The sequence below is a fragment of the Corylus avellana genome, chromosome 2 (genome assembly GCF_965113065.1).
Source record: "Corylus avellana chromosome 2, dhCorAvel1.hap1.2, whole genome shotgun sequence".
Classification (NCBI taxonomy): domain Eukaryota; kingdom Viridiplantae; phylum Streptophyta; class Magnoliopsida; order Fagales; family Betulaceae; genus Corylus; species Corylus avellana.
This window is the reverse complement of record NC_142491.1, coordinates 43,277,516-43,296,311: the sequence shown is the minus strand read 5'-3', so window position 1 is coordinate 43,296,311 and position 18,796 is coordinate 43,277,516. Positions and strand designations below refer to the sequence as shown.

Sequence of the window (18,796 nt, the reverse complement as noted above, 5' to 3'; positions counted from 1 at the left end):
TGTCCAAAAAAAAAAAAAAAATTAATCCATATACCATATATATAGTAATACTATTTAAGTAACCTGTTATATAATTACTATACAATTGAGATAATGTATAAGTGAAAATCAGGCCTTATTATTTTTTTTTTTTAAAGAATAGAAAAAACAAAAAACAAATTTGTAACAAATAAAGCTATATATTATAGTAAGTGACTAAATCAATTGAATAATGTTTTTTTTTTTTTTTTTTTTTTGTTGAGAAAATGGCATACGCCGTATATTTATTGCATAGCTTGCAAAACAAAGATGTCTGCTTGCAAAATTCGCTGATACATTCTGGTGGATTATACAACCACACCATGAGAACATTGTCCTTAATCGCCATCCTAGCTAAGGCATGAGCCACCTTGTTCCCCTCTCGACATACATATCTCATCTCCCACGCCGGTATTGGACGTAAAAAAGAGCATATGTCCGCGTTAAAAAGACACGTACTTTATCCCTGGCCAATTCAAACTCAATGAAAAAAAGGTTATCTCCCAGAATTTTGAAAGTGAAAGACCCTTTCAACCTCCACCAACGTATTAGCCTAGCTTTGATTGTTTCCTTGCTTACAATCCTCTCTGATAGTAGTTTACCCACCACACAGGCTTGTCCTCACTTGACTACCCCCTTCACTTCGATCTCCTGAATCTCTACCTCGCCATCTTCTTCATCCGCAAGAGAAAAGTTTGCCCATAGATTGGACAGTTCATCCGCCATTGTTTCGATTTGATCACACGTTACTCTCAATAACCAGCAAAGTTACGAGACACTATTACACTCTTACTTTTCCACACCCTTGGATGGCTTTTAAAACCTACAAATTAAAATCCAATAAAAATTAATTGTGTAGCGCTAGCATTACTCAAATTCAATTATGATTTTAAAGGGCGTGTGAAAATTCCAATGTGTAGCATTAGTCCCCAAGCAATCATGATAACAAATAAAATACGGATAACTGAGTACGTAATGGTGTAAGGCTTTTTATTTACTAGCTAATTAACAACAAATTCAAATGCACGTGCTTAATTATTGCTAAACTATTTTGGCTTCCTTTTTATTTCATTTAGTAATTTCATTCCATTAATTGGATTGGGAAAACTATTTGATATATAGTACTTGGCAAAACATTGGGCGGCGAAATTATTATTATTATTTTTTAAAAAAAAAACAGAAATACAAACAAATAATATAAAGTGGGGCCATTCACCATACAAATGGTCCCCAAGGCACTTACAATAAAAGATCTGGATTCTGGATTCGATTGATAGCAACTTAATATTAAAGGGATTGAAAGCAACTTAATATTAAAGGGATTTCTTTTTGTGTTTGTTTTTGTTTTATATATATAAAAAGAAAGAAAGCAATGACCACTTGGCTCCATTTGATTTTGACCCGCCGCTATTATTAAAGACCGACATCGAGTTCACCGTATTTTCCAATGCAATCATTGAGCTTATAATCTAATACCCATGATTCATATGCATGCTATCACTGTGGGAGCTTATTGAATTTCCGGTAGCGATACTCAGCGTAGGTCTTGGTTGAATATTTGGGTGGATTTGCATCATTCACAAGCTGTGGAAGTGGCCCAATCGTCGCCTCCTGTGGAGGCACAATGAACACCGCCCACGACATGCGTGTGCGTTCTTTGTTCACCAAACTCCTGTGAAGAACACTCTTGTACTTCCCGTTGCTCAGCACCTGAAACATCATTAACAACAATATAATCCTATGAGAAAAAAATGTAATTTGTTTGACACCAACATGAGAAAAAATGTCGAGTGTACCTCAATCTGATCACCGACATGGACAAAAAGTGCATTTGGGAAGTAATCGACGGCAACCCAGTTGCCATCTTTGGAGACTTGAAGGCCTGGAACATCGTTGGGGACAAGTAAAGTGAGAGCAGACATGTCAGTATGAGGTTCAACCCCAAGAGCCAGTTGGGGTTGTGGGCATGGTGGGTACATGTTTATTTTCATCTCCACCTCCATTTCTTCATCCCTTAAACTGGACTTCAAAACCTTCCCTTCCAAACCAAGCCCCTCTGACAGCAGCTCCAATAGCTCGTCTGTTATTCTTACCATTTCTTTGTTATATTCTTCTGTCACTTCCCTGTTTCAAGTGCTCGCATTAATTTAATTACACGCTGGAACTAGGGACTCATATTAGAATACAATTGAAAGGTCAAGTAAACGAAAGTGGAGTGAATGTCGTGATACGGAGGAACGACTAGGTTATGGGATGTGGGGGCAACAACCCCATTGCGACCCTCCAAAATTTAAAAATCCTTAAGTTTTTTGTTTTTTTTTAAAAAAAATTTACTTCCTCAGACAATCAAAATGACAATAAAATTCCTACTATCAAAATTTTTTAACAGTCGTTAATTCCAATTAAAACGCAATGTTTTACTTCATTAAAATATGAATTTTTTTATTAATTTAATTTTAAAATTTAAATCTAAAAATAAAAAATAAAAAATTGAAGGGGTGGCTAGGGGCGGCACTCCACCCCAAGGGGTTTGGGATGGCATGCAGGCCACCCCTCCACCCCTAGACTCCCCATGGGGTGGCTTCCAGCCACCCCAAACCCCCCATCAGCCACCCCATGTGTGCCTAGGGGTGGCTCGCAGCCACCCCTAAGGATGGAGGGGTGGCCTGCGAGCTACCCCAAACCCCCATAACCACCCATGGGGTGGCCGCGAGCCACCCTTTGTCACTATTCAATTTTTTTTTTTTAATTTAGATTTAAATTTTAAAATTAAATTAATAAAAAATTAATATTTTTTAAGATGAAATGGTACGTTTTGATTGGGACTAACGGCTATTAAAAAATTTTGACGGTAGAGATTTTATTGTCATTTTAATTGACCAAGAGAGTAAATTTTCGGGAAAAAAAAAAAAAAAAATTAAGGATTTTTAAATTTTAGAGGGTTGACTTAGGGACTTATTATACAATTATGTAACTTTGAATCATTGATAGTAAAATACAGTCCCACTCTCTGTAAACGTAGGCACATTGCCTAATTATGTTAAATTTGTTTCTTGATTCTCTCTTTTCGATTATATTATTCATCATTGTTGTGAACTGTAACAATACGCTGGAATCTTGTTGGGACCTAGCTTTATGATGCTAGAGAGTTTTGAACACAAATTATGTTTTTTTTTTTTTTTTTTTTAGTTATTATCCACTGTACAAATAAAATAAACTCACACCTCATCCTTTAGGTTTAGGTTAAAGAACTCCAATGTCATTATCTGTTTAACAATATTTTATATCTTAATTTTAAAAGACAGCATCGTACTTAAAAAACGGATTTAGCTTGAGCACTGTTGTAAAAAAAAAAAAAATTAGTGTACGTAGTATTTTTTAAAACCGTCTAAATTAATGTTATTTCTTTGAAAAATATATGAAATTAAATGTACTTTTTTTACGGCACCGAACCAAAATTTACTTAAAACGAGCCAACCAGCCATTGTACGATTCCCAACCCTACTCATGTATTCAAACAAATTAATAAAACAGTACTATACCATCAAATATATATATATGTGTGCATGGATGATGAAAAGATGATATATGTATGTAGGTATACCTGTAAGCAGGAGGGTTTTTGGGCCATATACCATAATTGACCTTAGGAGGAGGAGACATGAAATGGAAGAAGTAGTCAATCCACTCGACCTTCTCATCGCTGTTCTTAGTCATCTTGGTCCCGTACCCTTCGAACTTTCCAGTAGCGGCGTCGTTTGCATAGGCCTCCTTTTCCTCTTGTGGGAGCCGGAAGAACTCCTGTCCCACCTCTTGTAGCCGTTGGGTCAACGACGGTGATAGGCCGTGATCGGTGACGAGGAAGAACCCCCACTCCTGGCACGCCAAAGCAACTTGTTTAACGAGCACGTCATGCGGCTGAGAAAGTGAGATGACAGGCACACTCACCCCCTCCATGGCCTTGCTGTTCTCCGGCCGCTCGTGGGCTGGGCGGATGAACTGCTCCGGCAGCTCCTTCAGGCCGCTAAAAGCCAAGCCCTGCACTCTCTGCACGTCCATTTTTTCTGGGTTGTGAATAGATCGACAGCGCAGAGAGGTGATTGTATATATATATATAGATGGAACTTAATTACGTGTGTTGTGAGTTTGCAATGGTAGGTTTAACTATAAAAAACGTGCGGCTTCTGCTTGAAATCCATCTACTAGTCAGCCTGTCGTATAATCAATTTAGTGCGATGGATCATCGGGGAATTAATGGAAATGGGTTAACGAAAAAATCTCATATATATACGCATGTGTTTGATTGATCAATAATTGTTCCCTTATGCTTAATTTCAGCTTTCTCTACACGTACATTGCCTATTATTATGGGTTTGTTTTTTTGTTGCACATGACCTATCTTCGCTTTTCTTTCCTCCAATAACGTTCTTTGTTCAATTAAAGAAATTATGGGTGTGTTTGATAATTTGTTTTACAAGGAGGTTTTTCGTATTTTGGTTGAAAAAGTGTTTTGATTTGTTTTAAATTTCTGTTTAGGAGAAGTTTTTTGTATTTTGGTTGAAAACGTGTTTTGATTTGTTTTAAATTTCTGTGTAATTGTTCTACGTTAAAAGTTTTTGTTAATGTTTTAACCTTTTGAGTAAAAGAATAAATAACAGACACGATTAACAACCACACCAAAGGACCAAGTTAAAATGCAAAATAAAAAAATAAAATAAAAAGAAAAGTTGGCCCTTGGGGTGGTGAACTATCTCCATATGCCATGGGTTGGTTCGGCCACCTTACCCAAAATAGGGGTGGTCGGCGCGCCACTCCTTATGTTCGTCAGCCACTTATTTTTTTATTATTAATTTTAATAATATTTTATTATTATTTTTATTAGTGAGATATGTGTATTATTTATGGCCGTAAAATTTTTGAAAAAATATTCTAACCATAAATTAAATATTATTCGATCCATAATAAAATGGAGATTATCCTATTCCTGATCCCCCACCATGCATACACACGACACATGCACGATGTGTTTAACATAGAATGGCGAAGAAAATTAAGATAAGAGAACAAATAAATGAACCCTTTAATGCACATCTAGGGCTGTGTGCCCATCCTTCCTTCTCCAGGGTGGGGACATAGCCCTTTCTCTACACGTACATTGCCTATTAATGGGTTTCTTTTTTCTTGCACATGACCAGCTTTGCTTTTCTTTCCTCCAATAACGTTCTCTGTTCAATTAAAGAAGTTATGGGTGATTTTATCTTTGAAGTTGACTGCGATTTGAAAAAGAATAGTTATTCAATCATGGTTCTAATTAATATTGTTGCACGCATTTTCTAGGTGGCAAACTCTTTGAAAATCAAGAGCTTTCTAGATCTGAAATACCAGACTGTAGCATACATGATCAAGGGGAAGACATCGACGGAGGTTTGCAGGGCCTTTAACATCAAGCATCAGTTCATGCCGAAGGCCACCTCTGCCCAGACGAGCCACCCCATATGGGCTGGGGGTGGCCACGTGGCCAACTCCACCCATCTGGGGTGGCTTGCCAGCCATCCCAGACGGGTGGCTGGCGAGCCACCCTTAATTCTTGCACAATCTTAAAACAATTAAAACAAAATTGAAAAAACTTATATAATCTTGTGGTTTTTGTGTTTTTTTGATTTGGTACAATAATCTTACGTGACCAATTTCTATTGTGGACACAAAGAAACTGGCGTAAGAATTTATACTACTTGGCAAAACATTGGGCGGCGAAATAATAAATTTTTTTTTTAAAAAAAATACAAACAAATAATATAAAGTGGGCCATTCACCATACAAATGGTCCCCAAGGCGATAATAATAAAAGAGTATCTAGATTCGATTGAAAGCAACTTAGTATTAAAGGAATATTTTTTTAATGTAAAAAGAAAGAAAGCAATGGCCACTGGCCCACTTGGCTCCCTTTGATTTTGACCCGCCGCTATTATTAAAGACGGATCCGGCTTCATAAATGCTGTTATAGGAAACGGTGCTGTTTTGCTAAAAGCAAAACTATGTCTTTTTTTATGATTACAACAAACGGCACAGTTTTGATCACAAAAATAGGTTTATGAACCTCACTACGTGAGTTCACGCCGTCACAGGAAACAGGTTTCGAATTATTGTTTTCACAGTTAATGAATTGACAGGGTACCTCAGGTAGATCCATTGAGCGCTTACTAGTCAGGTTCTGCTGATGGCTCTGACCTACAGGCTATAGATGGAGAGAAGAGAGAGGAATGGGAGGAAGGTGAAGATACATGACTTATAGGGTGGTGTTTGGTAAATGAATTGGCCTAAATATTGTAGTTGATGTAGATTGATGTGAAAAAAATAAGGTTAAATACCTAATATTTCTAGGGTTTATGAACTTTATTTTTACCTTCAGAGAGTTTCATTTTTATCACATGACCCCCCTGGGGTTTTGATAAAGAACAAACTTAATCCATCTATTAATTGACCGTTAAGATTGACACGTAGACCAATCAGATGTTAATATGTGGCACCTATTTAATTTTTTTTTTTTTTAAAAAAAAATGTATTTAAAAAAAAAAAAAAGGAAAAAAATTGGGGGTGGCTCAAATGGCCAGGCCACCCCAATTTTTTTCCTTTTCATTTTTCTTTTTTTAAAAAAAATACTTTTTTTTAATTAAAAAAAAATTAAATAGGTGCCACGTGTCAACATATGATTGGTCCACATGTCAGTCTTAACGGTCAACTAATGGATTGATTAAGTTGGTCCTTTATCAAAACCCAGGAGGGTCCTGTGATAAAAATAAAACCCCATAGGGGTAAAAATAAAGTTCCTAAACCCCATGGGGTATTAGGTATTTAACCCAACAAAAAATAAGAATATTTGGTATAAAAAAAATGAAAAAGTGAAAAAAAAATTTGTTTTGTAGTGATTTTTTTATTTGAATAATAATAAAAAGTGAATGATTTAATATAAAAAATGAAAAAGTTAAAATGTTTTGATGTTAATTTTTTTGGGAAATGGTGATGAATAGTATCTAGGCCAACTTCAACTCTTTTACCAAACAAGGCAGATCTCTATGGTAGACTGGTTCGGCTGTTGCAAAACCTTCATTCTTAATGTATTTGGGAGTTTTAGGCAAAATTGTAAAATTGAGCCTTATTTTTTTAATATTTAAATATTAATTAAATAATATTTAGGAAAAAATATAAAATGGCCATCCAAACTACCAGCTATTTGTAATTTAGTCCCGCAATGTTCAAAATGTAATAAAGTAACCCCTCAAACTACCAATCAGTTGCAATTTGGCCACTCTGTTAGTTAACACCGTCAAAATGGATGGAAAATGCAAAACGACGTCGTTTTGTTGAGATTAAGTTACTAAAATACCCTTTTAAAAAAAAAAAAATTAAAAACAAATCCAACTAAACGTTGTCGTTTTGCTTTAAAAAAATCTATTGCACGACAACATATCATACTTCCGTCCATACTGTTTCTCACTTCATTTTCTTCGTCTTCTTCATTCCAGTTCGTCACTTCCAGCTCAAAACCTTCTCCTCTCCGGCTCACAGCTCGTCAATGATGGTTTTAAAAATTAGGGGTTTTACAAAATAAGTTTCTTAGAGTTTGTTTGTGAATCGCAGCCGTTCAGTCTCTCGATTCCAGGTATCTCTCTATCCATCTCTTATCTCTCGCCCTATATCTGTATTTCTATCTCTCATCTCTCTGTTTCTGTTTTCGATTTTCCCTCTTTGTATTTCTATCTCTCATCTCTCGGTTTGTTTTGGAAGAAGATAAGGTTTCATTTGATCTATTTTGTGATTTGGTACTTATTTCTTTGTAGGTCTTATATTGGCATGTATTGTGATTTAGATTCGTTATTTCGGTCTCTGTTTCATATTGATTTCGGGTGATTGTGGTTGATAAAGTTCAAATCAATTTGGGTATTTGTTTCGGTGATTGAAGGGTTGATTAGGTGTTCTTGTTCAGTTGCAGTTGATTAATTAATTGCAAATTTTGGGGTTTGATTTTGGAGGTTTTGTGGTTGAATTGAAATGTTCTGGGCTGTCAAACTAATTGGGTTTCGAGAGGAGTTTTGATTTGGTGATTTTTGGGGGATGGCCGAAAACCTCAAATCTTCAGCCATAATGCTATGAGAGAGATTGGAGAGGATCTTGATATCGGAATAGAACTCTGAGTTCGTACACTCCAATCAAGAAGATAAATGATTTCAGCATCTGATGGTACACTCCAATCAGTTGATCAAATACTTACAAAAAAAAAAAAAAAAAGATTAAAAAGATAAGTCAAAGAAGAAGGATTAAAAGTCCAATTAGTTGACGAAAAATTCAAAGAAGTAGAAAAATGGTTTCAGCATCGGATGGAACACTCCAATTAGTTGATCAAATTCTTACCCAAAAAAAAAAAAAAAATGGTTTATCAAAAAGATAAGTCATTATTATTATTATTATTTTGGGTACTCAGTCGTGACTCGTGTGTTAAGAGTCCCATTGCAAAAGAATAGTCATTTGTCAAATCCAAATCTTCTCAGAACCCCAACAAGATGAAAAAGAAGGAAGAAGTTACTATTTTTTCATGTATTTATTTATTTATTCTTCATGTGTAATGTAGGAACAATTTTGCAATGCTTACATTAAATTTGAAGTTTATTCCACCTCACTTGCCTGGTTTTGTTGTTGAGAATCATAGAAGATGGAAGTGAAATTGCATTCATGAGCATTGCCATTTTGTTCTGTTTTCACATTTCTTAAAGAGTTTTTTGTACTCTCTCTTTTAAATGAAATTGAGAACATTCAATTAGTGTATTTTGAGGGGAATTTTTTTTTTTTTTTTTTAGCAGGTTTGTTGTCAATTTTGACCGTATGAAGTTTGATTTTGTCAATTTAGTTCGTAGACTTTTAGATTACATTTATTGTGATCCCTCCCTCCTCTTCAATGTCAATATTCAACACTAAAAGCAAATATTTTCATTTTTTTTTCCAGTTTATATTTTTAACCAAAAAAAGGGAGAGTGATAAAGCATAGAAGTGAAATTGGATTTTCTCAGGACCATATCATGTTTCACATGTGCTTTTCTTATTTTATCCAACAGTACATCAAAATTAAGAAAAATATTCAATGGCGGGTGCGAGGGAGTGGCAATGGGGGCTTTATGCTTAAATTCTTAATAGGTCAACATTTATTCAGTTTCTGTCACCCACTGTATCTTATGAAGTTTTTTCATTGGTGTGTGATTGTCCTTAACCAAGTTCATCCTTATCCCTGTTTACTTGAAACTTTAACTTTAAGTTCTTGTGGTGCATGGAAGGATAGTATATGAGGAGCAAAATGTAAATTTGTTGTTTACATGAAAAGGGAAACCTTTATTCTTTCCATAAAGATTATAGATAGGTACTGTCCTAGTTTTTGAGTTTAGAAGCTGGATGTTTTATTCAGGTTCTTTAAATATATAGAACGAACAATTGGTAACTAATTCTCATTTATGAAATATGCAGAACGAAGGTGATCATGGTTGTGTGATTATTTTATCTGGCTTGACGAAGACGCTATGCTCCCTGTGTCATAGTTCAATGCCCAAATAGCTGACACTACAAAAAAAACCATATTTACTAACGCTTGATATAGGGGCATTTTAATTAAACGCCTTCATATGGGGGGGTTTTACAGTGCAAACGACCCTAAAAAAAATTAGAGACGCTTGCCCAATAAAATGCCTCCAATAATAATAGGTGTTCCAGCAAAGCACGCCCCAATTTAATATATTTGGGGCGCTTGCGCGACAAGCGCCCCAATATATTGTTGTCATATTGTTGTTAAGGTGTGTTAGTGTCTTTACTTGTGATTTTTAGAACATAATTGTTAAGCATTCTAAGCCAAGGCCCATTTCTTTATATTTTGTTGCCTTAATAACACAATACATGTAGCAACGAACAAGAAAAAGGAAATGCAATGCCGTTTTGTGTTTGGCTCAACTTATGGAATATGAAAAGAGTACCAAACTTCTGAACAAACGATTTATGCCTATACTAATTTAGTTTCTTGTTCTTTTTTTTGACTCAGGGGGTGAAGAGGTGCTTGAATGAAGGAGGAATTGGATTTATGATGGCTCCAAGATATCACCCAACAATGAAGACTGTCAGCCCCGTGAGGAAAAAGCTGAAAGTGAAAACTGTGTTCAACAGCTACCTACCCAATGTTGAATCCAGCAAGAGTACCCTGTTATTTGTTTCTGCAAGTTCCATTACCAATAAAACTCTTAGTGGCTGCATGGGTGATCGTATGCATGATTAATAATCCAAGCTTTATGGCTTTGGCTGTATACTATTTCCTTAGATTCTCGGGTCTATGAAAATTGCTTTGATCCTTTTGGTTTGATGATTGCAGAAATCAAAAAAAGATGCAGCAATTAAAAGGCATATGAGGTTTGGTTTTATAGTGAGAGTGGCTTGTTTTTTGAGGTTTGGTTTTAGAGTGAGAGTTTTGAATGTAATTATAAGACTTGTATTTTGTAAGGAATTGTAATTTATTGGGAGCAATTGAGATTGTATTTGAATAAATTTTTGATTCAAAATATATATTATGAGATTGTATGGTATTGAATTTGGACTTTTTATCTATTTTTCAAACAGGGGAAAACAAAACACAATGAAAAGGCATATGAGAAAAAAAAAAAAAATATATATATATATATATATATATATATATATATATATATATATATATATATATATATATATATATGTTATGGGATTGCAGTGAAAACTACCCCATATATGCCGTTAAGATTTTGGTCGGCTCAGATTTAATCTATGCTTTTTTAACTCAAAAACTCACGCCGTTCCAAACAACAAACGGCTCTATTTTTCCGTGATATTTTCTTCCATCAAACAAAGCAAACCTCTATTTGCGAAATGTCTCCTTTGATTTGCAATGGGAATTGTTGGCATTCTGTGGGGTGGCAAAATGGGTACCCATACACGACCCGATTACGACTCGCGGGTACCCGTTACACGATTAGCCTATATCCAGACACGACCCGTTTAGCTAAACGGGTAATCGGGTTTGACACGATTATGACACGAAAATAACCGGGTAACCCGACACGACCCGTTTTACCCGTTTAAAATAACCGGGTCTAATTGTGTAGACACGACCCGATTACCCTAAACTATAAATTTTTTTTAAAAAAAAAATTAAAATTCAAAATTGTAATAATAATACTGATACATCAATATAGTCAATACAAAAAATTGAGTTATAAGAGATTAAAGGCTTTAATAAAGGATAAGAAAAAAAAAAAAAAAATTGGAAAGTGACCGTAATTGACAAATTGTACTCCAAAAGAAATTATTAAACTCATAATTTCATATAAACTTAAAAGTTAAAAGTTAAAACAAGTAAGTTCATTTATTAAAATAGTCCACTTATAATTTAGTCCAGGGTAAATGAAGACAACACGCGGCGTGTAAAATTTTTTCTTTTAATTAAAAAAAAAAAATGCACAGGCGTGCTATGCACGCCGTGTGCTCTCAATCATCACCCTTTAGTCCCACATGTAACAAAAGTGCTAAAAAATTAATTTAAACAATGAAAATCACAGTTTCTTGTCAGCTTGATGAATGGAATTACTCCTTTGGAGTTTTCTTGTTGGCTTTCTCTTTTGTTGGTAATTACGTACTTAACTCCTTTTAAGTTTGATATATATGCATCTGTTTGGGCACAAATGGCCTTAAGAGTACGGAAAATCTTCTCACAGTAGTACTTAACTGGTTATTAGATCTGCTTGTGAATTGAGTGCCAATAATAATATTTCCAAAAATTTCTTCAGACAAAAGGTAGAGAAAACAATTAAAGAAAAAGAAAAAAAGAGTGATAATTTTGGTAGAAGAGAAATAGAATCAAATAGAATCTGTTTTACCAATTAAATCGTAAACTTCTACTTCCACATGTGTGATTGAAAAAAGAGAAAAGAGAAAACTTGCATACATACATGTACCATAATGTAGCCATAGCCCGTAGGCATGTTTTGTAAATCTTGCTACATGGATTTAATTACCATTATTGTATAAATTGTCAATAAAGTGTGCTACTACAAAGAAATGCAAAAAAAAAATAATAATAATGAAAACGTGAGGTGAGCCGTCTGACGCGAGGCAGAAAAAAAGAAAGAAAAAAAACCGGGTCTGGCGGGTCGACCCGCCAGACACGAAATTTTCGGGTCTTAATCGGGTAGACCCGATTACGACCCGAACCCGATTAGCCTAAACCCAATACCTGTTTTTTCGTGTCGGGTTCGTGGGTCGTGTCAAAATTGCCGGCCCTAGTTTCCAATCAGAGATAGAGCAAAACATGTCTTATTCTTCTAGTCTCTCTCTCCCTTATATTTGTGAGATTTTTATTTTATATATATATATATATATAAAGACTGTTCTTTACTGCCTTTTAGCACATCCAAAATAACCGATTGTTGCTTTCACAAGGTAAATGTGTCTACTATTAACCATATATATTACACATCGAACATGACAAATTGTTGCTCTCACAATTCCTTTCTTTGGATCTAATATTTTTGCCAATCCGACCTCTTCCTTTTTTTCCTGTCAGCCTCCATTACTACAATTGCCTTATCCACGGTTGGTACAATAGTTTTACCTCTTCTGGCAACAGTTTATATACATGCAGTAGCTAGCCCCAATTGTTGTTGAGGAGGCTGAAAAGATCCAATTCGTTGAGTAGATCCTTCTGGTTGCGATGTCACATGTTCTAGCGTCAACAAGTGTGTGCTCACATTAACCAACCATCAAATTCAAAATAAAATAAAATAAACACTTAGTGTATGAAGTACTCACAGTAGCACTAGCATTGCTCACACGCGCATTGCTCTGAAACTGTGTTGACTGTGTTTGAGGAGGTCCATATAACCGTACTGTGTTGACAGTACCCTGAAACTATATAAAATTAAAATACTAACTTTCATTCAAAAGTAAGAATTTGATCAATTGATTGGAGTGTTCCATCAGATGCTGAAACCATTTTTCTGCTTCTTTGAATTTTTCGTCAATTAATTGGACTTTTAATCCTTCTTCTTTGACTTATCTTTTTAATCTACTTTTTTTTTTTTTTTTTTTTCGTAAGTATTTGATCAACTAATTGGAGTGTTCCATCCGATGCTGAAACCATTTTTCTACTTCTTTGAATTTTTCGTCAACTAATTGGACTTTTAATCCTTCTTCTTTGACTTATCTTTTTAATCTACTTTTTTTTTTTTGTAAGTATTTGATCAACTGATTGGAGTGTACCATCAGATGCTGAAATCATTTATCTTCTTGATTGAAGTGTACGAACTCAGAGTTCTATTCCCATATCAATATCCTCTCCAATCTCTCCCATAGCATTATGGCTGAAGATTTGAGGTTTTCGGCCATCCCCCAAAAATCACCAAATCAAAACTCCTCTCGAAACCCAATTGGTTTGACAACCCAGAACATTTCAATTCAACCACAAAACCTCCAAAATCAAACCCCAAAATTTGCAATCAATTAATCAACTACAACTGAGCAAGAACACCTAATCAACCCTTCAATCACCGAAACAAATACCCAAATTGATTTGAGCTTCATCAACCACAATCGCCCGAAATCAATATGAAACAGAGACCGAAATAACGAATCTAAATCACAATACATGTCAATATAAGACCTACAAAGAAATAAATACAAAATCACAAAACACATCAAATAAAACCCTATCTTCTTCCAAAACAAACCGAGAGATGAGAGATAGAAATACAAAGAGGGAAAAATGAAAACAGAAATAGAGAGATGAGAGATGAGAGATGAGAGATAGAAATACAGATATAGGGCGAGAGATGAGAGATAGAAGAGATGGATAGAGAGATACCTGGAATCGAGAGACTAAATGGCCGTGATTCACAAACAAACCCTAAGAAACTTATTTCGTAAAACCCCTAATTTTTAAAACCATCGTTGACGAGCTGTGAGCCGGAGAGGAGAAGGTTTTGAGCTGGAAGTGACGAACTGGAATGAAGAAGACGAAGAAAACGAAGTGAGAAACAGTATGGACGGAAGTATGATATGTTGTCGTGCAATAGATTTTTTTTTTAAGCAAAATGACAAAGTTTAGTTGGATTTGTTTTTAATTTTATTTATTTTTTAAAAGGGTATTTTAGTAACTTAACCTCAACAAAACGACGTCGTTTTGCATTTTCCATCCATTTTGACGGTGTTAACTAACGGAGTGGCCAAATTGCAACTAATTGGTAGTTTGAGGGGCTACTTTATTACATTTTGAACATTGGGGGGCTAAATTACAAATGGCTCGTAGTTTAGGGGGCCATTTTATATTTTTCCCTAATATTTATTTTAATACTGCAAGAGATCTTTATCTAATAAGCACTGATTCTGTAATTAGTGATTTTTTGTTTGAAACTAAAATTACCATTTTGCCCTTATTATTTGTTCTTTATACTTAAATTAAGCAGGCTTATTTTTGTCTTTTAGTATTTTCGTAGATTGCAAAATAACTATTTTAACATTTTTAAAATATGAAAAGTTGAACATTTTAACCTTTTGTGAGGGGTTGGATTTCTGCAAAATAACCACAACAGACAAGTCTGTGGAATTCTCATATATATATATATATATATATATATATATATATATATATTTCGTTCTTATTTTATAGAGGGCTCAATATTATAAACAAATAATATATATATATATTTTTAAAAAAAACATGTTGACTGTTGAGGGACTCGTGGCCGTTGTGCAGAAGGCTTCCATATTATAAAGAAATAACAATATTTTTTTAAAGCATATTGAAGGCCTCAAGAAAGCATGTTGGGGCTTTGAGGGCCTTTATGCAAAATAATATTTTTTTTAAAGCATGTTGAGAGCATTTATGCAATTTTTTTTTTTTTTGCTTTATTAAAAAATATTTTGGGCCTTAATTTTTTTTTTTTTTTTGCCTTAAAAATCTGAGGCTCTAGGCGCTGGCCTAACTCACCTAGCGGTTGGGCCTGCCTGCCTTCATAACAACTCCATTTGTGCCATCAACACTCAACAGGTTATGATTGGGTAGCCAGGTCCAACCCAGGAGCTTGGTTGATTCATGATTGTTCGACCTGACGTTTGCAGGCCTGAGAGCTCTACTTTTTCTCTAACTACTGTGATCTTCGCATTTTGTACAGGATTTCATGTTTAGATCTTTACTTGCAAAAATTGTTCTACTAAAGTATAACAGTTACAGCCTGCAAGAGAGCAATCTGCCCTAGCATGACTTGGGGGAGGGTAGTTTCTTTGAAAAAGCAAGTTTCAGTGACTCCCAAAAGGATGTTTCAGTAGAATTAGTGGAACTTAGTTGCGTATATATGCTTCTGTTTGCCACTACTCTGACGTTTAACCCCTTCCTCTCTCTTCTCTGTTTTGCTGTGTGACGTTTCAAATATTTGCCGTTTGTTGTGACGGCGTGAACTCTACGTGAGTTCATAAAAGAAACCTATTTTTGTGATCAAAACTGTGCCGTTTCGTGTAATCATAAAAGAGACCTAGTTTTGTTTTAAGCATAACGGCACCGTTTCCTATAACAACATCTATATCTATACGGTAGTTTTCACTACAACATAAAAGCCAGATCCATTAAGGACCGACATCGAATTCACCGTATTTTCCAATGCAATCATTGAGCTTAATTATAATATAAAACCCATGATTCATCTGCTATCACTGTGGGAGCTTATTGCATTTCCGGTAGCGATACTCAGCGTAGGTCTTGGTTGAGTATTTGGGTGGATTTTCATCATTCACAAGCTGTGGAAGTGGCCCAATCGTCGCCTCCAGTGGAGGCGCAATGAACACCGCCCACGACATGCGTGTGCGTTCTTTTTTGTTCACCAAACTCCTGTGAAGAACACTCTTGTACTTCCCGTTGCTTAGCACCTGAAACATCATTAACAACAATATAATCCTATGAGAAAAAAATGTAATTTGTTTGACACCAACATGAGAAAAAATGTCGAGTGTACCTCAATCTGATCACCAACATGGACAAAAAGTGCATTTGGGAAGTAATCGACGGCAATCCAATTGCCATCTTTGGAGACTTGAAGGCCTGGAACACCGTTGGGGACAAGTAAGGTGAGAGCAGACATGTCAGTATGAGGTTCAACCCCAAGAGCCAGTTGGGGTTGTGGGCATGGTGGGTACATGTTTATTTTCATCTCCACCTCCATTTCTTCATCCCTTAAACTGGACTTCAAAACGTTACCTTCCAAACCAAGCCCCTCTGACTGCAGCTCCAATAGCTCGTCTGTTATTCTTACCATTTCTTTGTTATATTCTTCTGTCACTTCCCTGTTTCAAGTGCCCGCATTAATTTAATTACACGTCGTGATTTGTTTGAACTAGTTACTCATATTAGAACACTAATGAAATGCTAAGTAAACGGAAGCAGAGTGAATGTTGCGATACGGGGGGAACGACTAGGTTATGGGATGCGGGGGCAACGACCCCGTTGCGGTATGGTACGGGATACTTTGAGATTTTCAAAATACATCAATACAATTAAGGTTTAAGGTTTTCCTATATATATGTTATCATGTAGAGAAATGCTACACATCCCACATTTTTCTCCCAAAAGTTTGTTCTCAAATGATGTATCACAATCTTATAAATTGGTGACACACTTCCCAAAATAATAAATCTCATAAGATAGTGACACATCATTTAAAAGGAAAATTTGGGATGTATAGCACTCATCTATAATGTAACTCTGAATCATTGATAGCAAAATACATCTGCACTCTCTGTAGACGTAGGCACATTGCCGAACCACATTAAATCTGTGTTTCGACTCTCTCTTTATCTTTCTCTCTTTTCGATTATATTGTTCATTATTGTTGTGAACGGTAACAATATGATCCAATCTTGTTGGGGCCCTAACTTTATGATGCTAGAGAGTTTTGAACAAAATTTATGTATTTTTTTTATTAGTTATTACCTGATGATATGCATGTCGTTTGGATTATTTATATGTTCTGTTCTTTCTATTGATGAACTTATTCGATCTGGTTGGTACGCAACTTAGTTTTCTGGTCCACTCGTACAAATAAACTAAACTCACACCTCATCTGCTAGCCATTGTACGATTCCCAACCCTACTCATGTATTCAAACAAATTAATAAAACAGTACTATACTATCAAATTAATATACATATATATATTGTGCATATATATATAAGTATGTAGGTCAGTAGGTATACCTGTAAGCAGGATGGTTTTTGGGCCATATACCATAATTGACCTTAGAAGGAGGAGACATGAAATGGAAGAAGTAGTCAAGCCACTCGACCTTCTCATCGCTGTTCTTGGTCATCTTGGTCCCGTACCCTTCAAACTTTCCAGTAGCGGCGTCGTTTGCATAGGCCTCCTTTTCCTCTTGTGGGAGCCGAAAGAACTCCTGGCCCACCTCTTGTAGCCGTTGGATCAACGATGGCGATAGGCCGTGATCGGTGACGAGGAAGAACCCCCACTCCTGGCACGCCAAAGCAACTTGTTTAACGAGCACGTCATGCGGCTGAGATAGTGAGATGACAGGCACACTCACCCCCTCCATGGCCTTGCTGTTCTCTGGCCGCTCGTGGGCTGGGCGGATGAACTGCTCCGGCAGCTCTTTCAGGCCGCCAAAAGCCAAGTCCTGCACTCTCTGCACGTCCATTTTTTTCTGGTTTGTGAATAGAACAGCGCAGAGAGGTGATTGTGTCCGAATTAGAGACAAAACGGTTGGTGGCTTCACATATGACATATATGTATAGACTATATAGATGGAACTTAATTACTTGTGTTGTACGTTTGCAATGGTAGGTTTAACTATAAAAAACGAGCTGCATGCGGCTTTGCTTCAAATCCATCTACTCGTCAACCTATCGTATAATCAATTTAGTGCGATGAATCATCAGGGAATTAATGGAAATGGGTTAACGGAAAAGTCTCATATATATGCATGTGTTTGATTTTTTATTTTTTATTTTTTTATTTTTCTAATTGAATAATATTCATGTGTTTGATTGATTGATCAATAATTGTTCCCTTATGCTTAATTTCAGCTTTCTCTACAAGTACATTGCCTATTATTATGGGTTTGTTTTTTTCTTGCATATGACCTATGATCTCTTTTCTTTCCTCCAATAACGTTCTTTGTTCAATTAAAGAAATTATGGGTGTGTTTGATAACTTGTTTAACGAGAAGTATTTGGTTGAAAAAGTGTTTTGATTTGTTTTAAATTTTTGTGTACTTGTTCTACGTTAAACGTTTTTGTTAATGTTTTAACCTTTTTAGTAAAAGAATAAATAACAGAGAGGATTAAAAAACATACCCAAGGGCCAAGTTTAAAAAAAGGGTTGGCTCTAGGGTGGCCAAATCACCCCTGGCTCAAAGGGGTTGGCACCCCCCTTTTGCAAGATGGGGGTGGCTGGTGGTTAGTTACTCTCTTATTTTTTTATTAATTTGCTTCATTTTTTTTAAAAAAAATTATATTTTATTAATAAGATATGTATCATATTTGTTGTCTTAAAATATTTTAAAATTTTAGATATGAACCGAATATTTTTCAGTATGTTATAGACAAAAAAAAAAGAGTCTCTTCTCGGTTCCCCACCCATGTCTACGCATGAAACTTGCACCATGTGTTTAATATAGAATGACAAAGAAGATTAAGATAACGGGACAAATAAATGCACCACTTT

At 35.5% G+C, this 18,796-nt stretch overlaps 2 protein-coding genes across 2 annotated transcripts; both read right to left on the bottom strand.

Annotated features, from left to right (window-relative positions):
* Positions 1 to 1,429: 1,429 nt before the first annotated feature.
* LOC132167416 (flavonol synthase/flavanone 3-hydroxylase-like) lies at positions 1,430 to 4,077 on the bottom strand. The gene is made up of 3 exons (XM_059578383.2): positions 3,623 to 4,077; positions 1,815 to 2,142; positions 1,430 to 1,728 (listed from the first exon to the last, which is right to left on the bottom strand). Exons 1-3 carry the CDS (start codon positions 4,075 to 4,077, stop codon positions 1,516 to 1,518), a joined length of 996 nt encoding a protein of 331 aa, XP_059434366.2. The 3' UTR covers positions 1,430 to 1,515.
* Positions 4,078 to 15,733: 11,656 nt separating this feature from the next.
* LOC132167442 (flavonol synthase/flavanone 3-hydroxylase-like) lies at positions 15,734 to 17,939 on the bottom strand. The gene is made up of 3 exons (XM_059578416.2): positions 17,314 to 17,939; positions 16,077 to 16,404; positions 15,734 to 15,990 (listed from the first exon to the last, which is right to left on the bottom strand). Exons 1-3 carry the CDS (start codon positions 17,853 to 17,855, stop codon positions 15,775 to 15,777), a joined length of 1,086 nt encoding a protein of 361 aa, XP_059434399.2. The 5' UTR covers positions 17,856 to 17,939; the 3' UTR covers positions 15,734 to 15,774.
* Positions 17,940 to 18,796: the final 857 nt, after the last annotated feature.

What these genes read in the sequence shown, in the direction of transcription:
- LOC132167442 (XM_059578416.2), bottom strand. Translation starts at nt 17,855, where the DNA reads ATGTCATATGTGAAGCCACCAACCGTTTTGTCTCTAATTCGGACACAA. An exon ending in AAAAACCATCCTGCTTACAG is followed by an intron (nt 16,405 to 17,313) that starts GTATACCTACTG and finishes CACTTGAAACAG; the next exon opens with GGAAGTGACAGAAGAATATA. An exon ending in ATGTTGGTGATCAGATTGAG is followed by an intron (nt 15,991 to 16,076) that starts GTACACTCGACA and finishes ATGATGTTTCAG; the next exon opens with GTGCTAAGCAACGGGAAGTA.
- LOC132167416 (XM_059578383.2), bottom strand. Translation starts at nt 4,077, where the DNA reads ATGGACGTGCAGAGAGTGCAGGGCTTGGCTTTTAGCGGCCTGAAGGAG. An exon ending in AAAAACCCTCCTGCTTACAG is followed by an intron (nt 2,143 to 3,622) that starts GTATACCTACAT and finishes CACTTGAAACAG; the next exon opens with GGAAGTGACAGAAGAATATA. An exon ending in ATGTCGGTGATCAGATTGAG is followed by an intron (nt 1,729 to 1,814) that starts GTACACTCGACA and finishes ATGATGTTTCAG; the next exon opens with GTGCTGAGCAACGGGAAGTA.